The following is a 19,608-nucleotide window of genomic DNA, read 5'->3' as shown; positions in this document are numbered from 1 at the left end:
AAAAACATGAAAAAGAAACATGGAACATGCATTTAGTAGAAAAGAAATGAAAAGAAAACAAAAAGACGCAGGGTAGCACATAGTCAAGGAAAACCCCAGAAATACGCAAAGAGAGCCCTGTGCTCGCGTAGGAGCACAGCGAGGCATGCATGTTAGGCTAGCAGTAGCAATTCAGTATTAAATAAACCGTCTACCCCGCACATCGACCACAACTACCGCGCTTCTCGACAGGACCAACACTCGCACCCACTTCAACGACAAACACTCTTCGGGCCAACGCGACACGATGGGAGTCCGTCGTCAGAGAAGTACGACAGCTTGTTATGTAAGGACGAAGCGCACAAATAGTGGGTAAAGTGCAGTAATCTGCGTTTCGTATGAATTGGAGCAAGTGAAGTGTTTCACAAATGTTAATAAGTACATGTGCACATTCGGCGGGATTGGTGTCTGACGCGTGAGTGTCGGTTCAAATCGTTGCGTCTGAGTAAACGCAACCCAGTAGTCTGGTAAATGATTTCGAGCGATATTGTTTGATGGAGCTGCTGGTGCTGCATTTAGTGCAGAGATGTCAAATGTTTTGTTTGTGGTGAATGAGATGCATTGCCTTGTGGTTAGTTCAAGTCAAGAACGTGATGAAGCTCGCAGATGAGAAGTTGCTCGTGTGTAGCACGTTGTCGAGATTGCATGCTAAGGTTTGTCTTCCTGCTACTCCAAGACATGATAGACAGGATGCCTACAACGACCAGATTCGCCACCCAAAGGCGCAAGTAGTGCACTTTGTATTGTTGAGCACGACAAAGATTGCGTCTTGGTTCAGTTGAGAAGAGATCACGAGGCAGATACGCGATGGAGATACGAGGCTGTCCTCGTGGTGCTGGTCGCTGGAGCAATCCTCCTGCGGCGATCCTTCCTTTCCGTCTCAGCGGGAGGACGCAGTGTGACTGGGGTTGCTGCGATGCAGTCTGCGGTGTGTGTTGTATGGTGCGGGTTGGGCTGCACGCAGAAGGCGGCGTGGCTGCCGAGATGTCTGGCGTTACACAAATGGTATCGTGTCCGTGGCATGAGACGATGGTAAGATCGTTGATGAAGTTAGCGTAAAGAGATGCATCTCATGGTATTTTGGTTGCTGTTCTCTGGATTTTAGTAAAGGAGGGAGTCACTCTGACCAAAACGACTCCAATTTCTTATACTCAGAACCCAAACAAACTTTGGAAACTTGAAACTAAATTATATTTACTTGAAAACGTGATACACGTGCTATATAAGAACATAACGGAATACTCGACCCCAGCGACTTTTCTCCTTGTTATTGCATACTCGTGATATCCGTTCGGTATCGAGAATAGATCTCTATCCCCCTAGCTGTCATACGATACTTCAATGCTTATTAACCGCTGTTGTGATTGTTGCTTGTGGCGGCCCAGTGCAACATCATCGAATCGTACGGAGATCCGAACTCGCCCGAAAGAACACACCAATGCATGCAGCTGCATACTACTAAAGCGGTTAGACTAATTGCAAGAAGCAGCATTGTATCTTGCATTGCTTATCGATCTGGCCTGATGTATCGGTCAGCAGAATCACACAACCAAAAACGCCGATCACGTCCGTATACAACCCAGGAAAAAGTCTACTTAGGTCATGGACAGAGCTGGACGTACATTTGGGAGACTCACCGTCCGTGCAACGTTCCTCTCTTCTGTCGTTTCCGAAATCAACCAGCTTCACTCAATTTCTCGAAGCTCTCAAACCGCCGCAGGTATCCGAAGTTTTCAGCCAGCCGAAGAACCCTACCTTGGCATTACATATAGTAGGACGTCCAATAGCTTGCGATTAGCGTGGTCTATCAGCACCAAAATGTCAAAGTAGTCGCCGTAAGGCTCTCCATCTTGTTGGGCAGAGCGACAAAAGCTTCGGAGGGGAGTATGTCTTGAACAGTGGAAATCGAGGAATGAGGAATATAATGCCATTCTGGTGCACACTCAAGCTGTGCTCACGCCAAGCTCACGTCGAGCTACAGTCGTAGATTCAGGCGTGAAGCATACTAGTGACGTCGGTAGAAGCGGTAGAAATGCTCTAGGTGGAAATGCAAGGCTACCTGCACGACGGCAAAATGAACCATTGGTTGGACGTGATTTGGGCTTTGAGAAAACAATAATTTCGCGTGTTTTAGTTGCAAGAATTGTTAGACAGCTTGCTTTTCGAGCAACCCTGGCTGTGGCTACTGCTGCACCAATCAATCGGCCAACAAAGCCCTCGAACGTTCTAACACGACACACGCGCAGATATTCTTACTCGTCGATCGTGAGCCCGTCAGTTCGTAAAACGGCAGAGTCACCGTCCTGCTTCATCGCTCGGTAAATTCGTCGAATGAAGAACGAACTACAAGGGTGGGCGCGAGTCCCAGTGCGTCGGTAAAGGGCCGAACACGTGCCAAGGCGGACACACGCTACTTGGTCTAAATACAGTTTGTCCCTACAAAGGGGTTGCAGGGGTTTGTGTCCTGTATATTTAGACCCTCTCGGTGCTTCTCGAATGCTCATTTTAATACACAAATCGCATTATAATCCAGTTGTTACAAAGTACAGCGGACTGGACGAAACAAAAATGCAACCTCTCTACATGAGACTTCGCTGCCAGCAGAGCACGCGCTGCAGTCCAGCAGGTTTGGGCCCGCCGGTTTGGAAGTCGAGTGAGATGGCCGGCAGTTTTATTCCGCCTGTGTCCCTCGGGTCGAGTCACGAGAGATCTCGGCTCGGAGTGGTCGGGCGACTCCACTTGGAACTGAGCCCAACCCTCAATCTCCAAAAGACGAGACCAAGTTCTAACAAACTAACAAACAAACAAACAGAGCCCATGGTGCGCGTGGTGGCGTGTCGCTTCATGCGCATCAGCTGCAGCGAAGACGACCACCCGCTCTTTCGACGCTACTACGCCAGGTAGGACTCGTCCGCCCTGAGTCACCTGCGTGTTTTTAGGGACGAAGGGCAGACATTCTGACACGTTCCTCCTCTCTAAAAGGAGCAACCGGGAGCGCGGCATCAAAGTACGTCGCCGGCACTTTAGTCCCTCGTCTTTTCCTTCTCTAGACACTTAAAAGGAGGAATTTTGTGCGTCCGATGACTATCCTATCCTATCGCCAGCTTCTGCGCTGCTTCCCACATTGTTGTCCGGAGCACGTCCAGCGGTGCTACTGCGGCACCTCCATCCACGTGCTCGTGACGTTCGAGTCGGATCCGCCTCCGGCCGCCCAGGGGAGGCTGCTGGTGTGCGCGAGATTCGAGCCGTCCCGCGTCGTCCCCCTCTGGCCCTCCAGCCTGGCAGACGCACCGGGACGCGAGGTCCAGGACGACACCAACGAGCGGAAGCTGCGTCCTGGGGAGGTTGTGTCGCTGCCTGAGAGTCTGCTCCCGTCTGGCAACCGGAAGACGAAGCCGGCGACATGGATCCGAGCGGACAGAGAAGGCGAGGCGAAGCAGAACGCGCAGGTTTGGCTGCTGTACAATTAGTAGTTTTAGAAGGACTCTTGTATTAAGATTGTTGTGTGTTGCGTCATCAAGAACGCAACGCTGTACGTGCTCAACAACCACCGGTTCCCCAAGTGGCTCTACAGCTACGACAGCAGCGTGACCAGGACTCAGCGAGAAATGACCCACCACCTGGTCGTGTACGTCTGCCAAGTTACAGGAACCAGGTCGCAGCATGGAGAAATTGACGCCGTGGTGCTAGCGCGCCAGGAGTCACTTGGCTTCTCCCTCGTTTCCTACCGGCGGTCTGGCAACAACGCCAGTGATGCCGGATGTGATCTACCAGCGATCGAAGGAGCATCTGGCAGCACCTTTGATGCTGTCGACGATGATATGTCTGATATGATTTCTTCAACAATGAACGATACGGAAATTGATTCGGGTTCTCCTGAACTGTACGAGACCAAGCCGCCGCATAGTACACACCAACTGCAGTACCAGGTCTTTTCCACCCAGCCGAAGCAGGAGGAAATGCGCCAACGCTTGTTCAGTGGGGCTTTCCTCGGTTCTTACCGGCATCAACACGAGGCTGCTGCCAATCCGACTCGACAAGTACTACCTGGACCGAGTAGTCAAGACCGCTATGTGTGGCAGGTGGGGTCAAGTGCACGCACGTGTGGTTTCCTAGACAAGGGGCAGCATCTTCTTATTCTGTGGCGATTTATCCAACGTTTGTCGTTGCGCGATCTCGGATTTGATGCTGATGCCGTGCACAAAGTGGCCCGAACCTTTTGGCTGCGTGCAGCAGCTGCACTTCGCGAGTCGACACCCGGTTCCAGTCGAGAGTTCGAGGGTGTGGTGCGCTTATTCGTCAGGGATATGTTCAAGAGTGGAGCATCGGTTCCGCCAGCACGCCAGCAGCGGATAGTGCCAAGGCACCTTTGAGTCGAAAATGCTCCGTCGTCCGAGTTGTTATTCATCTGTTCTTGCGCGCGCTGTCCTCGAGTACTATCCAACGGCTTCTATTTGCTGCGTGCATGGTGCAAAGTAATGCGGCCAGTAAGCCACAGCTGCAAGAGCGTTTCGTGATACTGGTGTCGGATTTATACGACGTGCTTGGTGGCGTGTTTGGAGAGGTGGCGGCGGATGTAGTCGCAGGGTTACAAGGAAACCAATCCGTCTCACTTCCGGGATAGGCGATGATCATGTCGATAAACATGCAGCCTGCGATAAAATACGGTCAGCAACAACCGTTCGCGGCAAGACCCCAGGATACGACGACTTGGAATGGAATCAGCGGTGGCTCCTGGAGCCCGGTTCGCTGGAAATGGCTCACGTCGCGCCGGGCGCAGCACAAGACTCTCCAGGTATTGCCGATTTCGCTCAAATTTTGTATCGGTACAAACTCAGCTGTATTGACATCGTCATTGCAGACGACATATCGAGTTTGACGCTGCAATCAGCGTACTCCCTTTCAGGCGGTGAAAATGCAACTCCGATGAATTCGTGAGCACGATGGCGCAGTGAGTATGACGTAGAAGCCACGTGTTAAACAGTCGTGTGGTTGATTGCAGTCGCACATGTAACGACTATCGATTAGTTGAAAAGGGTTGAGATGAAGTTAATACTTGTATTCCAAGTTACATAAGACGGTCGGGAAAATGTACGAGCGGTGGGCTTGTTGCCATTTCACGCGAAAAGTTTTGGTGGGCCTGCCTACGGCTGGGAGGTTTACAGTGTGCGATGCGATCACAGTGTGATGCAAAAGTGACAGCCTGAAGGTGGTGCAATGGCGTCGCACTGTAATGCGAGACAGATATTTGTTCTATCGATGGGAGTCCGTCGTCAGAGAAGTACAACAGCTTGTTATGTAAGGACGAAGCGCAAAATAGTGGGTAAAGTGCAGTAATCTGCGTTTCGTATGGATTGAAGCAAGTGAAGTGTTTCACAAATGTTAATAAGTACATGTGCACATTCGGCGGGATTGGTGTCTGACGCGTGAGTGTCGGTTCGAATCGATGCGTCTGGGTAAACGCAACCCAGCAGTCTGGTAAACGATTTCGAGCGATATTGTTTGATGGAGCTGCTGGTGCTGCATTTAGTGCAGAAACGTCGAATGTATCGTTTGTGGTGAATGAGATGCATTGCCTTGCGGTTAGTTCAAGTCAAGAACGTGATGAAGCTCGCAGATGAGAAGTTGCTCGTGTGTAGCACGTTGTGGAGATTGCATGCTAAGGTTTGTCTTCCTGCTACTCCAAGACATGATAGACAGGATGCCTACAACGACCAGATTCGCCACGCAAAGGCGCAAGTAGTGCACTTTGTATTGTTGAGCACGACAAAGATTGCGTCTTGGTTCAGTTGAGAAGAGATCACGAGGCAGATACGCGATGGAGCTACGAGGCTGTCCTCGTGGTGCTGGTCGCTGGAGCAATCCTCCTGCGGCGATCCTTCCTTTCCGTCTCAGCGGGAGGACGCAGGGTGACTGGGGTTGCTGCGATGCAGTCTGCGGTGTGTACTGTATGGTGCGGGTTGGGCTGCACGCAGAAGGCGGCGTGGCTGCCGAGATGTCTGGCGTTACACAAATGGTATCGTGTCCGTGGCATGAGACGATGGTAAGATCGTTGATGAAGTTAGCGTAAGGAGATGCATCTCATGGTATTTTGGTTGCTGTTCTCTGGATTTCAGATCCAGAGTTTAACTGAATTCTCGAGCACAATATCGAGGCTTGTCTCCTTGGGATTGCATACGCGTGATATCCCTCTATCTTCCTAGTTGGCACCATCCAGAAACGCCCCCTTAGTCAGAACATGTTCGTCTGTCCTGGCATATGATACTTCAATACTTAATAACTGCTGTACGACTGATGCGAACAAGGTGGATGTTGCTTGTGGCGGCCCAGTGCAACATCATCGGTAACTTGCGAATCTATTCGCGTGAATGTTGTCCGAAGAGATACACCAATGTATGCAGTGCATAGTAATGAACAGCATGATAACTGTTAGGCTAGTTGCAAGAAGCGACATTACATCTTGCATTGCTTATCGATCTGGCCTACGTCAAGATCACATGACCAAAACCCCCGATCATATCCGTAAACTACCCAGGAAAAAGTCTACAATTGTGTACACTTGTATCGCGGCTTGACACGGTGACTTTAGCATCTGCCTTTGAGTACTGGTAGGCAGGATGGGCTACGTTACACAACATACCGTGTTTTTTTTTCCTTTTCGACGTATAAGTACTTCTAAGTATTCGACGAAAGATTTCCTACAAAATCCAGAGTTTCCCCGTGCAAGCACGGCATTAGTACAACTTTGATGCGGGTAGTTGGTGTGGTAAGGCGTGGATCCCACTGAAACCAATACTATCGCGTCGATCTTTTGCGGAACGCGTGCTGATACAGATGTGAATCGCAGATTCACGCAGACCAAGGTACTGTGGGGTGTACCGCAAACTGCGAGATAAAGTAAGCGTTTTGTTGAGAAAAGAAACGCATTGAAGATAAATCAGCGACATAAATCCAGCAGTAATTCCAGCAACGCCTGCGGCGAGTATGGTGGACATTCACGGCGAGCTGGCTCGAGTGTGATAGGATGGAGCGAATGGTGAAGAGCAAAACCGGGAGGTGTCGCTTCCACGGACCTCGAGTAGCAGCGGTGAACTGTCGTTGACAATAGGATCATACACCACGTCTTCGTGGCGTAGTGAGCGTAGCCGAATGCGACCGAAGCCAGAAGTCACCATCTCGAATAAGCTTATCACCATGTAAAACTGCGAGTGCAGTAGAAGAGTGACTTCCACGATTTTCCGGGCGATGTCAAGTGTACATGGACTTAAAACAACTTTCTTTTCCATGAGGGGCATCAGAATTTACGCGTGAAGTTGGGGAAAACTTAATCTATTGCACGTTAGCAGACGTATCCGACGCACACGCCGTTGTAAACGGTGTGAGCCCCTCGGGGATGCCGTGAGGTGGACTCATAATTGTTGTTGGCTTTCCAGTAAAAGGAAGAATGAGGCTTCGCAGATCGAGTTGACTCTGCCGTGGAATATGGCTGAGTACTCGTGATGGTTGGTCTCTGGAGCCGCTCGGCTGCTTCCATCGGAGTGTGATCAGCCCGGTGGTTGAATCGCCCGTACCTTTGGACCAGGTCAGCCAGGTAAGAAGCTGGATGTTGGATAGTACCATCGGGGTTGTGATCTGCCAGGTAGCTAACTTCCATGCGGTAATTGATGTGAAACCTTCTGCCCCACAGGAAAACCCACTCTTTTGCTGCACACAAAAGCTAGCAAACAGGAAATCGACTGTGTGATGTCTCGCCTAGCGTAAAAGAGTTGGTGCGGCGGAAATGAAGCTCGCCGGGAATGTAAAGTCTCTCGATGGAATCAATTGCTATACAGGGACGAAGAGTGCATGCAAAATTGGCTCCGAGTCTAGTAGGAAATGCGGAGCCTGCTATGAAGTCTTCGCTCCGCTGAAGTAAATGGCACCAAATGCACGTGAAAGTGTGTTGGGAAGTCGTGATATTTGTGCAACCTGCATGTGACATCGGGCGCCGTAGGAAGTGTCGAAACCGAAGACCAAGTGTGCACGATAAGCCTTCGGTTTAATGCTTCATTATCTGTTTTACCTTAATCGACTGACAAGGACAATATGCAAGTGATCTATCTACAGTGAATGTAGAGGAAGATCGTCGAGTTGATGGGAATTTTGCGTGCATGGATCCAATCGATGTTCCGGGCGTGTGTTTCTGCTCCAATGCAGCTCAACTCCGGCGAATCGTGCAGAAGTACGCGTGGCAGCCGTCACTCAGATCTTACACTGAACAAAGTAGGCCGATTGTTGGCAACCGAGTGACTACTGTGCAATACTAACCCGACTGCTGCAATAAATTTGTTTGGCCGATTCGAATCGGAAGAGCATACGTGTACGTGGTGTGAACCTAGAAATCAAAAAAGAGATATGATGGAGCAACGCTGCTGATTGAGAAAAATAGGAGATGTGGCTTGTACGAAGATTTTTCTCTTCAATGCCTACTATTCATCGGAGCTTTAAAGAATTCCAGTGCGTGGTGTGATAGCAGATGAGGCCACATTTTAAAACTGGTGTGTGAGGACGTACTGCCGAGGACATTTGTTGGTTTGTTGGTTCGCTAACAACCTGCTGAGTCAGAGCCTGGCATACGGAAGAATATGTCTTCACTGCGTGAGCTGATAGGGACATCTGATCGACGGCGACTAGCGTTTCAAGAATTTTGAAAGCAAATTTGCGAATTTATGTCATTTTTAAGGCTACCAACGGCGCGTTGAACTCTTCTCAGTCTTAATACGACTCGATATCAAACTGCTAATGTACTATGATTACCACGATCTCGATACTAGCGAGCGGCGTACGAGCAAGTGCTGTGGTGAAGCGCATGCGAATGTGATGGAAGATTATATCATGTGGAGTTGGATTGCTGAAAGTCCAGAGGTCGTTCCAGGTAACGGCGAGCGTCACGGCAAGGTAATTTTATTGTGAACATTTTCCATGGTGTTCGTAGGGACAACGATCATTGGGCGAGGTGATCTGCACATTTCAATCGGACCGAGTACGTCGAGGCTGGTGGTGAGTGTCATGTAGCGAGTGCTCTGTCGGATCGGTCCACGAAGGACTATGCCGAGGATGGGCAGGGGTGGCTTTCAAAGCTGGTGACGATTGCCATCTAGTGAGTGCCCTGGTGGCTATTGTGTCCTTGAACGGACTGTGCGACGGAATGCCATAATCATGGGCAAGTGGTCCTACAAAAGCTGTTGTCGAGTGTCGACTAACAGGCTTTGATGAGTGTCAACAAGCTCGTACTGCTGGTGCGCGTCGACAAGTGCGATCATTGAATCTCCGAAGAGCGAGTTGCCGCGGTTTGGTTGCAATTTCGTTGGACTGTTACTGGCGAGTGTGAGTTGGTGCTATTCTCGTGACAAGCTTACACTGTAAGTGTGTTTCAGGAGAAGAAGTCGCTGTGTCACGGTAAATCAAGCCTGTGGAGTCAACGATGACAGATAGTGTTGTGGTAACTGTGCTCACTGGCAAAACTGCGTTGATGGTGCCGAGTGATACCAAGCATGTTATCAGTTTTAGAAGAACTCTTGTATTAAGATTGTTGTGTGTTGCGTCATCAAGAACGCAACGCTGTACGTGCTCAACAACCACCGGTTCCCCAAGTGGCTCTACAGCTACGACAGCAGCGTGACCAGGACTCAGCGAGAAATGACCCACCACCTGGTCGTGTACGTCTGCCAAGTTACAGGAACCAGGTCGCAGCATGGAGAAATTGACGCCGTGGTGCTAGCGCGCCAGGAGTCACCTGGCTTCTCCCTCATTTCCTACCGGCGGTCTGGCAACAACGCCAGTGATGCCGGATGTGATCTACCAGCGATCGAAGGAGCATCTGGCAGCACCTTTGATGCTGTCGACGATGATATGTCTGATATGATTTCTTCAACAATGAACGATATGGAAATTGATTCGGGTTCTTCTGAACTGTACGAGACCAAGCCGCCGCATAGTACACACCAACCGCAGTACCAGGTCTTTTCCACCCAGCCGAAGCAGGAGGAAATGCGCCAACGCGTATTTAGTGGGGGGTTCCTCGGTTCTTACCGGCATCAACACGAGGCTGCTGCCAATCCGATTCGACAAGTACTACCTGGACCGAGTAGTCAAGACCGCTATTTGTGGCAGGTGGGGTCAAGTGCACGCACGTGTGGTTTCCTAGACAAGGGGCAGCATCTTCTTATCCTGTGGCGATTTATCCAACGTTTGTCGTTGCGCGATCTCGGATTTGATGCTGATGCCGTGCACAAAGAGGCCCGAACCTTTTGGCTGCGTGCAGCAGCTGCACAATGCGGCCAGTAAGCCACAGCTGCAAGAGCGTTTCGTGATACTGGTGTCGGATTTATACGACGTGCTTGGTGGCGTATTTGGAGAGGTGGCGGCGGATGTAGTCGCAGGGTTACAAGGAAACCAATCCGTCTCACTTCCGGAATTAGTGGATGAGGTGCTGTCTGTCGTATACAGGCTGGCATGTTTCACTGCGCTACGAGTTGAGACGTCGAAACTGCTTCTAAGCCGGGAGACAATAAGTTCCCAGTAAGTTGAGACAGTGAGTTTCTTGTCTGAGGCATTGAATTGTTCGTTCCGGACCTTGTGCGAGAGGCGATGATCATGTCGATAAACATGCAGCCTGCGAAAAAACACGGTCAGCAACAACCTTTCGCGGCAAGCCCAGGATACGACGACTTGGAATGGAATCAGCGGTGGCTCCTGGAGCCCGGTTCGCTGTAAATGGCTCACGTCGCGCCGGGCGCAGCACGAGACTCTCCAGGTATTGCCGATTTCGCTCAAATTTTGTATCGGTACAAACTCAGCTGTATTGACATCGTCATTGCAGACGGCATGTCGAGTTTGACGCTGCAATCAGCGTACTCCCTTTCAGGCGGTGAAAATGCAACTCCGATGAATTCGTGAGCACGATGGCGCAGTGAGTATGACGTAGACGCTACGTGTTAAACAGTCGTGTGGTTGATTGCAGTCGCACATGTAACGACTATCGATTAGTTGAAAAGGGTTGAGATGAAGTTAATACTTGTATTTCAAGTTACACAAGACGGTCGGGAAAATGTACGAGCGGTGGGCTTGTTGCCATTTCACGCGAAAAATTTTGGTGGGCCTGCCTACGGCTGGGAGGTTTACAGTGTGCGATGCGATCACAGTGTGATGCAAAAGTGACAGCCTGAAGGTGGTGCAATGGCGTCGCACTGTAATGCGAGACAGATATTTGTTCTATCGATGGGAGTCCGTCGTCAGAGAAGTACAACAGCTTGTTATGTAAGGACGAAGCGCAAAATAGTGGGTAAAGTGCAGTAATCTGCGTTTTCGAATGGATTGAAGCAAGTGAAGTGTTTCACAAATGTTAATAAGTACATGTGCACATTCGGCGGGATTGGTGTCTGACGCGTGAGTGTCGGTTCGAATCGATGCGTCTGGGTAAACGCAACCCAGTAGTCTGGTAAATGATTTCGAGTGATATTGTTTGATGGAGCTGCTGGTGCTGCATTTAGTGCAGAAATGTCAAATGTTTCGTTTGTGGTGAATGAGATGCATTGCCTTGTGGTTAGTTCAAGTCAAGAACGTGATGAAGCTCGCACATGAGAAGTTACTTGTGTGTAGCACGTTGTGGAGATTGCATGCTAAGGTTTGTTTTCCTGCTACTCCAACTAAAACGACCAGATTCGCCACGCAAAGGCGCAAGTAGTGCACTTTGTATTGTTGAGCACGACAAAGACTGCGTCTTGGTTTAGTTGAGAAGAGATCACGAGGCAGATACGCGATGGAGCTACGAGGCTGTCCTCGTGGTGCTGGTCGCTGGAGCAATCCTCCTGCGGCGATCCTTCCTTTCCGTCTCAGCGGGAGGACGCAGGGTGACTGGGGTTGCTGCGATGCAGTCTGCGGTGTGTGTTGTATGGTGCGGGTTGGGCTGCACGCAGAAGGCGGCGTGGCTGCCGAGATGTCTGGCGTTACACAAATGGTATCGTGTCCGTGGCATGAGACGATGGTAAGATCGTTGATGAAGTTAGCGTAAGGAGATGCATCTCATGGTATTTTGGTTGCTGTTCTCTGGATTTCAGATCCAGAGTTTAACTGAATTCTCGAGCCCAATATCGAGGCTTGTCTCCTTGGGATTGCATACGCGTGATATCCCTCTGTCTTCCTAGCTGGTATACGATACTTCAATACTTAATAACTGCTGTACGACTGATGCGAACAAGGTGGATGTTGCTTGTGGCGGCCCAGTGCAACATCATCGGTAACTTGCGAATCTATTCGCGTGAATGTTGTCCGAAGAGATACATCAATGTATGCAGTGCATAGTAATGAACAGCATGATGACTGTTAGGCTAGTTGCAAGAAGCGACATTACATCTTGCATTGCTTATCGATCTGGCCTACGTCAAGATCACATGACCAAAACCCCCGATCATATCCGTAAACTACCCAGGAAAAAGTCTACAATTGTGTACACTTGTATCGCGGCTTGACACGGTGACTTTAGCATCTGCCTTTGAGTACTGGTAGGCAGGATGGGCTACGTTACACAACATACCGTGTTTTTTTTTTCCTTTTCGACGTATAAGTACTTCTAAGTATTCGACGAAAGATTTCCTACAAAATCCAGAGTTTCCCCGTGCAAGCACGGCATTAGTACAACTTTGATGCGGGTAGTTGGTGTGGTAAGGCGTGGATCCCACTGAAACCAATACTATCGCGTCGATCTTTTGCGGAACGCGTGCTGATACAGATGTGAATCGCAGATTCACGCAGACCAAGGTACTGTGGGGTGTACCGCAAACTGCGAGATAAAGTAAGCGTTTTGTTGAGAAAAGAAACGCATCGCAGATAAATCAGCGACATAATTCCAGCAATAATTCCAGCAACGCCTGCGGCGAGTATGGACATTCGCGGCGAGCTGGCTCGAGTGTGATAGGATGGAGCGAATGGTGAAGAGCAAAACCGGGAGGTGTCGCTTCCACGGACCTCGAGTAGCAGCGGTGAACTGTCGTTGACAATAGGATCATACACCACGTCTTCGTGGCGTAGTGAGCGTAGCCGAATGCGACCGAAGCCAGAAGTCACCATCTCGAATAAGCTTATCACCATGTAAAACTGCGAGTGCAGTAGAAGAGTGACTTCCACGATTTTCCGGGCGATGTCAAGTGTACATGGACTTAAAACAACTTTCTTTTCCATGAGGGGCATCGGAATTTACGCGTGAAGTTGGGGAAAACTTAATCTATTGCACGTTAGCAGACGTATCCGACGCGCACGCCGTTGTAAACGGTGTGAGCCCCTCGGGGATGCCGTGAGGTGGGCTCATAATTGTTGTTGGCTTTCCAGTAAAAGGAAGAATGAGGCTTCGCAGATCGAGTTGACTCTGCCGTGGAATATGGCAGCGTACTCGTGATGGTTGGTCTCTGGAGCCGTTCGGCTGCTACCATCGCAGTGTGATCAGCCCGGTAGTTGAATCGCCCGTACCTTTGGACCAGGTCAGCCAGGTAGGATGCTGGCTGCTATGAAGTCTTCGCTCCGCTGAAGTAAATGGCGCCAAAAGCACTGAAAGTGTGTTGGGAAGTCGTGATATTTGTGCAACCTGCATGTGACATCGGGCGCCGTAGGAAGTGTCGAAACCGAAGACCAAGTGTGCACGATAAGCCTTCGGTTTAATGCTTCATTATCTGTTTTACCTTAATCGACTGACAAGGACAATATGCAAGTGATCTATCTACAGTGAATGTAGAGGAAGATCGTCGAGTTGATGGGAATTTTGCGTGCATGGATCCAATCGATGTTCCGGGCGTGTGTTTCTGCTCCAATGCAGCTCAACTCCGGCGAATCGTGCAGAAGTACGCGTGGCAGCCGTCACTCAGATCTTACACTGAACAAAGTAGGCCGATTGTTGGCAACCGAGTGACTACTGTGCAATACTAACCCGACTGCTGCAATAAATTTGTTTGGCCGATTCGAATCGGAAGAGCATACGTGTACGTGGTGTGAACCTAGAAATCAAAAAAGAGATATGATGGAGCAACGCTGCTGATTGAGAAAATAGGAGATGTGGCTTGTACGAAGATTTTTCTCTTCAATGCCTACTATTCATCGGAGCTTTAAAGAATTCCAGTGCGTGGTGTGATAGCAGATGAGGCCACATTTTAAAACTGGTGTGTGAGGACGTACTGCCGAGGACATTTGTTGGTTTGTTGGTTCGCTACCAACCTGCTGAGTCAGAGCCTGGCATACGGAAGAATATGTCTTCACTGCGTGAGCTGATAGGGACATCTGATCGACGGCGACTAGCGTTTCAAGAATTTTGAAAGCAAATTTGCGAATTTATGTCATTTTTAAGGCTACCAACGGCGCGTTGAACTCTTCTCAGTCTTAATACGACTCGATATCAAACTGCTAATGTACTATGATTACCACGATCTCGATACTAGCGAGCGGCGTACGAGCAAGTGCTGTGGTGAAGCGCATGCGAATGTGATGGAAGATTATATCATGTGGAGTTGGATTGCTGAAAGTCCAGAGGTCGTTCCAGGTAACGGCGAGCGTCACGGCAAGGTAATTTTATTGTGAACATTTTCCATGGTGTTCATAGGGACAACGATCATTGGGCGAGGTGATCTGCACATTTCAATCGGACCGAGTACGTCGAGGCTGGTGGTGAGTGTCATGTAGCGAGTGCTCTGTCGGATCGGTTCACGAAGGACTATGCCGAGGATGGGCTGGGGTGGCTTTCAAAGCTGGTGACGATTGCCATCTAGCGAGTGCCCTGGTGGCTATTGTGTCCTTGAACGGACTGTGCGACGGAATGCCATAACCGTGGGCAAGTGGTCCTACAAAAGCTGTTGGCGAGTGTCGACTAACAGGCTTGGATGAGTGTCAACAAGCTCGTACTGCTGGTGCGCGTCGACAAGTGTGATCATTGAATCTCCGAAGAGCGAGTTGCCGCGGTTTGGTTGCAATTTCGTTGGACTGTTACTGGCGAGTGTGAGTTGGTGCTATTCTCGTGACAAGCTTACACTGTAAGTGTGTTTCAGGAGAAGAAGTCGCTGTGTCACGGTAAATCAAGCCTGTGGAGTCAACGATGACAGATAGTGTTGTGGTAACTGTGCTCACTGGCAAAACTGCGTTGATGGTGCCGAGTGATACCAAGCATGTTATCAGTTTTAGAAGAACTCTTGTATTAAGATTTTTGTGTGTTGCGTCATCAAGAACGCAACGCTGTACGTGCTCAACAACCACCGGTTCCCCAAGTGGCTCTACAGCTACGACAGCAGCGTGACCAGGACTCAGCGAGAAATGACCCACCACCTGGTCGTGTACGTCTGCCAAGTTACAGGAACCAGGTCGCAGCATGGAGAAATTGACGCCGTGGTGCTAGCGCGCCAGGAGTCACCTGGCTTCTCCCTCATTTCCTACCGGCGGTCTGGCAACAACGCCAGTGATGCCGGATGTGATCTACCAGCGATCGAAGGAGCATCTGGCAGCACCTTTGATGCTGTCGACGATGATATGTCTGATATGATTTCTTCAACAATGCACGATATGGAAATTGATTTGGGTTCTCCTGAACTGTACGAGACCAAGCCGCCGCATAGTACACACCAACCGCAGTACCAGGTCTTTTCCACCCAGCCGAAGCAGGAGGAAATGCGCCAACGCGTATTTAGTGGGGGGTTTCCTCGGTTCTTACCGGCATCAACACGAGGCTGCTGCCAATCCGATTCGACAAGTACTACCTGGACCGAGTAGTCAAGACCGCTATTTGTGGCAGGTGGGGTCAAGTGCACGTACGTGTGGTTTCCTAGTCAAGGGGCAGCATCTTCTTATTCTGTGGCGATTTATCCAACGTTTGTCGTTGCGCGATCTCGGATTTGATGCTGATGCCGTGCACAAAGAGGCCCGAACCTTTTGGCTGCGTGCAGCAGCTGCACAATGCGGCCAGTAAGCCACAGCTGCAAGAGCGTTTCGTGATACTGGTGTCGGATTTATACGACGTGCTTGGTGGCGTATTTGGAGAGGTGGCGGCGGATGTAGTCGCAGGGTTACAAGGAAACCAATCCGTCTCACTTCCGGGATTAGTGGATGAGGTGCTGTCTGTCGTGTACAGGCTGGCATGTTTCACTGCGCTACGAGTCAAGATGTCGAAACTGCTTCTAAGCCGGGAGACAATAAGTTCCCAGTAAGTTGAGACAGTATGTTTCCTGTCTGAGGCATTGAATTGTTCGTTCCGGACGTTTGTAGCCCTGGTGCGAGAGGCGATGATCATGCCGATAAACATGCAGCCTGCGAAAAAATACGGTCAGCAACAACCTTTCGCGGCAAGCCCAGGATACGACGACTTGGAATGGAATCAGCGGTGGCTCCTGGAGCCCGGTTCGCTGGAAATGGCTCACGTCGCGCCGGGCGCAGCACGAGACTCTCCAGGTATTGCCGATTTCGCTCAAATTTTGTATCGGTACAAACTCAGCTGTATTGACATCGTCATTGCAGACGACATATCGAGTTTGACGCTGCAATCAGCGTACTCCCTTTCAGGCGGTGAAAATGCAACTCCGATGAATTCGTGAGCACGATGGCGCAGTGAGTATGACGTAGAAGCCACGTGTTAAACAGTCGTGTGGTTGATTGCAGTCGCACATGTAACGACTATCGATTAGTTGAAAAGGGTTGAGATGAAGTTAATACTTGTATTTCAAGTTACATAAGACGGTCGGGAAAATGTACGAGCGGTGGGCTTGTTGCCATTTCACGCGAAAAGTTTTGGTGGGCCTGCCGACGGCTGGGAGGTTTACAGTGTGCGATGCGATCACAGTGTGATGCAAAAGTGACAGCCTGAAGGTGGTGCAATGGCGTCGCACTGTAATGCGAGACAGCTATTTGTTCTATCGATGGGAGTCCGTCGTCAGAGAAGTACAACAGCTTGTTATGTAAGGACGAAGCGCAAAATAGTGGGTAAAGTGCAGTAATCTGCGTTTTCGAATGGATTGAAGCAAGTGAAGTGTTTCACAAATGTTAATAAGTACATGTGCACATTCGGCGGGATTGGTGTCTGACGCGTGAGTGTCGGTTCGAATCGATGCGTCTGGGTAAACGCAACCCAGCAATCTGGTAAACGATTTCGAGCGATATTGTTTGATGGAGCTGCTGGTGCTGCATTTAGTGCAGAAACGTCGAATGTATCGTTTGTGGTGAATGAGATGCATTGCCTTGTGGTTAGTTCAAGTCAAGAACGTGATGAAGCTCGCAGATGAGAAGTTGCTCGTGTGTAGCACGTTGTGGAGATTGCATGCTAAGGTTTGTCTTCCTGCTACTCCAAGACATGATAGACAGGATGCCTACAACGACCAGATTCGCCACGCAAAGGCGCAAGTAGTGCACTTTGTATTGTTGAGCACGACAAAGACTGCGTCTAGGTTTGGCTGAGAAGCAGCCACGAGGCAGACGCGATGGAGATACGAGGCTGTCCTCGTGGTGCTGGTCGCTGGAGCAATCCTCCTGCGGCGATCCTTCCTTTCCGTCTCAGCGGGAGGACGCAGTGTGACTGGGGTTGCTGCGATGCAGTCTGCGGTGTGTGTTGTATGGTGCGGGTTGGGCTGCACGCAGAAGGCGGCGTGGCTGCCGAGATGGCTGGCGTTACAAAAAAAGGTATCGTGTCCGTGGCATGAGACGATGGTCAGATCGTTGATGAAGTTAGCGTAAGGAGATGCATCTCATGGTATTTTGGTTGCTGTTCTCTGGATTTTAGTAAAGGAGGGAGTCACTCTGACCAAAACGACTCCAATTTCTTATACTCAGAACCCAAACAAACTTTGGAAACTTGAAACTATGTTATATTTACTTGAAAACGTGATACATGTGCTATATAAGAACATAACGGAATACTCGACCCCAGCGACTTTTTCTCCTTGTTATTGCATACTCGTGATATCCGTTCGGTATCGAGAATAGATCTCTATCCCCCTAGCTGTCATACGATACTTCAATGCTCATTAACCGCTGTGGTGATTGTTGCTTGTGGCGGCCCAGTGCAACATCATCGAATCGTACGGAGATCCGAACTCGCCCGAAAGAACACACCAATGCATGCAGCTGCATACTACTAAAGCGGTTAGACTAATTGCAAGAAGCAGCATTGTATCTTGCATTGCTTATCGATCTGGCCTGATGTATCGGTCAGCAGAATCACACAACCAAAAACCCCGATCACGTCCGTATACAACCCAGGAAAAAGTCTACTTAGGTCATGGACAGAGCTGGACGTACATTTGGGAGACTCACCGTCCGTGCAACGTTCCTCTCTTCTGTCGTTTCCGAAATCAACCAGCTTCACTCAATTTCTCGAAGCTCTCAAACCGCCGCAGGTATCCGAAGTTTTCAGCCAGCCGAAGAACCCTACCTTGGCATTACATATAGTAGGACGTCCAATAGCTTGCGATTAGCGTGGTCTATCAGCACCAAAATGTCAAAGTAGTCGCCGTAAGGCTCTCCATCTTGTTGGGCAGAGCGACAAAAGCTTCGGAGGGGAGTACGTATGTCTTGAACAGTGGAAATCGAGGAATGAGGAATATAATGCCATTCTGGTGCACACTCAAGCTCTGCTCACGCCAAGCTCACGTCGAGCTACAGTCGTAGATTCAGGCGTGAAGCATACTAGTGACGTCGGTAGAAGCGGTAGAAATGCTCTAGGTGGAAATGCAAGGCTACCTGCACGACGGCAAAATGAACCATTGGTTGGACGTGATTTGGGCTTTGAGAAAACAATAATTTCGCGTGTTTTAGTTGCAAGAATTGTTAGACAGCTTGCTTTTCGAGCAACCCTGGCTGTGGCTACTGCTGCACCAATCAATCGGCCAACAAAGCCCTCGAACGTTCTAACACGACACACGCGCAGATTTTCTTACTAGTCGATCGTGAGCCCGTCAGTTAGTAAAACGGCAGAGTCACCGCCCTGCTTCATCGCTCGGTAAATTCGTCGAATGAAGAACGAACTACAAGGGTGCGCGCGAGTCCCAGTGCGTCGGTAAAGGGCCGAACACGTGCCAAGGCGGACACACGCTACTTGGTCTAAATACAGTTTGTCCCTACAAAGGGGTTGCAGGAGGTATGTGTCCTGTATATTTAGACCCTCTCGGTGCTTCTCGAATGCTCATTTTAATACACAAATCGCATTATAATCCAGTTGTTACAAAGTACAGCGGACTGGACGAAACAAAAATGCAACCTCTCTACATGAGACTTCGCTGCCAGCAGAGCACGCGCTGCAGTCCAGCAGGTTTGGGCCCGCCGGTTTGGAAGTCGAGTGAGATGGCCGGCAGTTTTATTCCGCCTGTGTCCCTCGGGTCGAGTCACGAGAGATCTCGGCTCGGAGTGGTCGGGCGACTCCACTTGGAACTGAGCCCAACCCTCAATCTCCAAAAGACGAGACCAAGTTCTAACAAACTAACAAACAAACAAACAGAGCCCATGGTGCGCGTGGTGGCGTGTCGCTTCATGCGCATCAGCTGCAGCGAAGACGACCACCCGCTCTTTCGACGCTAC

General features: G+C 49.9%; 1 protein-coding gene across 1 annotated transcript; it reads left to right on the top strand.

The window, feature by feature from the left end:
- Window positions 1-3,317: 3,317 nt before the first annotated feature.
- Window positions 3,318-10,365, top strand: IUM83_19556 (uncharacterized protein; the record flags this gene model as incomplete). The annotated part of the gene is made up of 3 exons (XM_067944608.1): window positions 3,318-3,488; window positions 3,561-4,121; window positions 9,631-10,365. The coding sequence occupies 3 exons, from the start codon at window positions 3,318-3,320 to the stop codon at window positions 10,363-10,365; spliced, it is 1,467 nt and encodes a 488-aa protein (XP_067784738.1).
- Between the last annotated feature and the right edge of the window lie 9,243 nt (window positions 10,366-19,608).

This window comes from Phytophthora cinnamomi (assembly GCF_018691715.1).
Source record: "Phytophthora cinnamomi strain GKB4 chromosome Unknown Contig86, whole genome shotgun sequence".
Lineage (NCBI taxonomy): Eukaryota > Oomycota > Peronosporomycetes > Peronosporales > Peronosporaceae > Phytophthora > Phytophthora cinnamomi.
The sequence above is the reverse complement of the archived record's forward strand: the minus strand, read 5'-3'. Positions and strand labels throughout refer to the sequence as shown.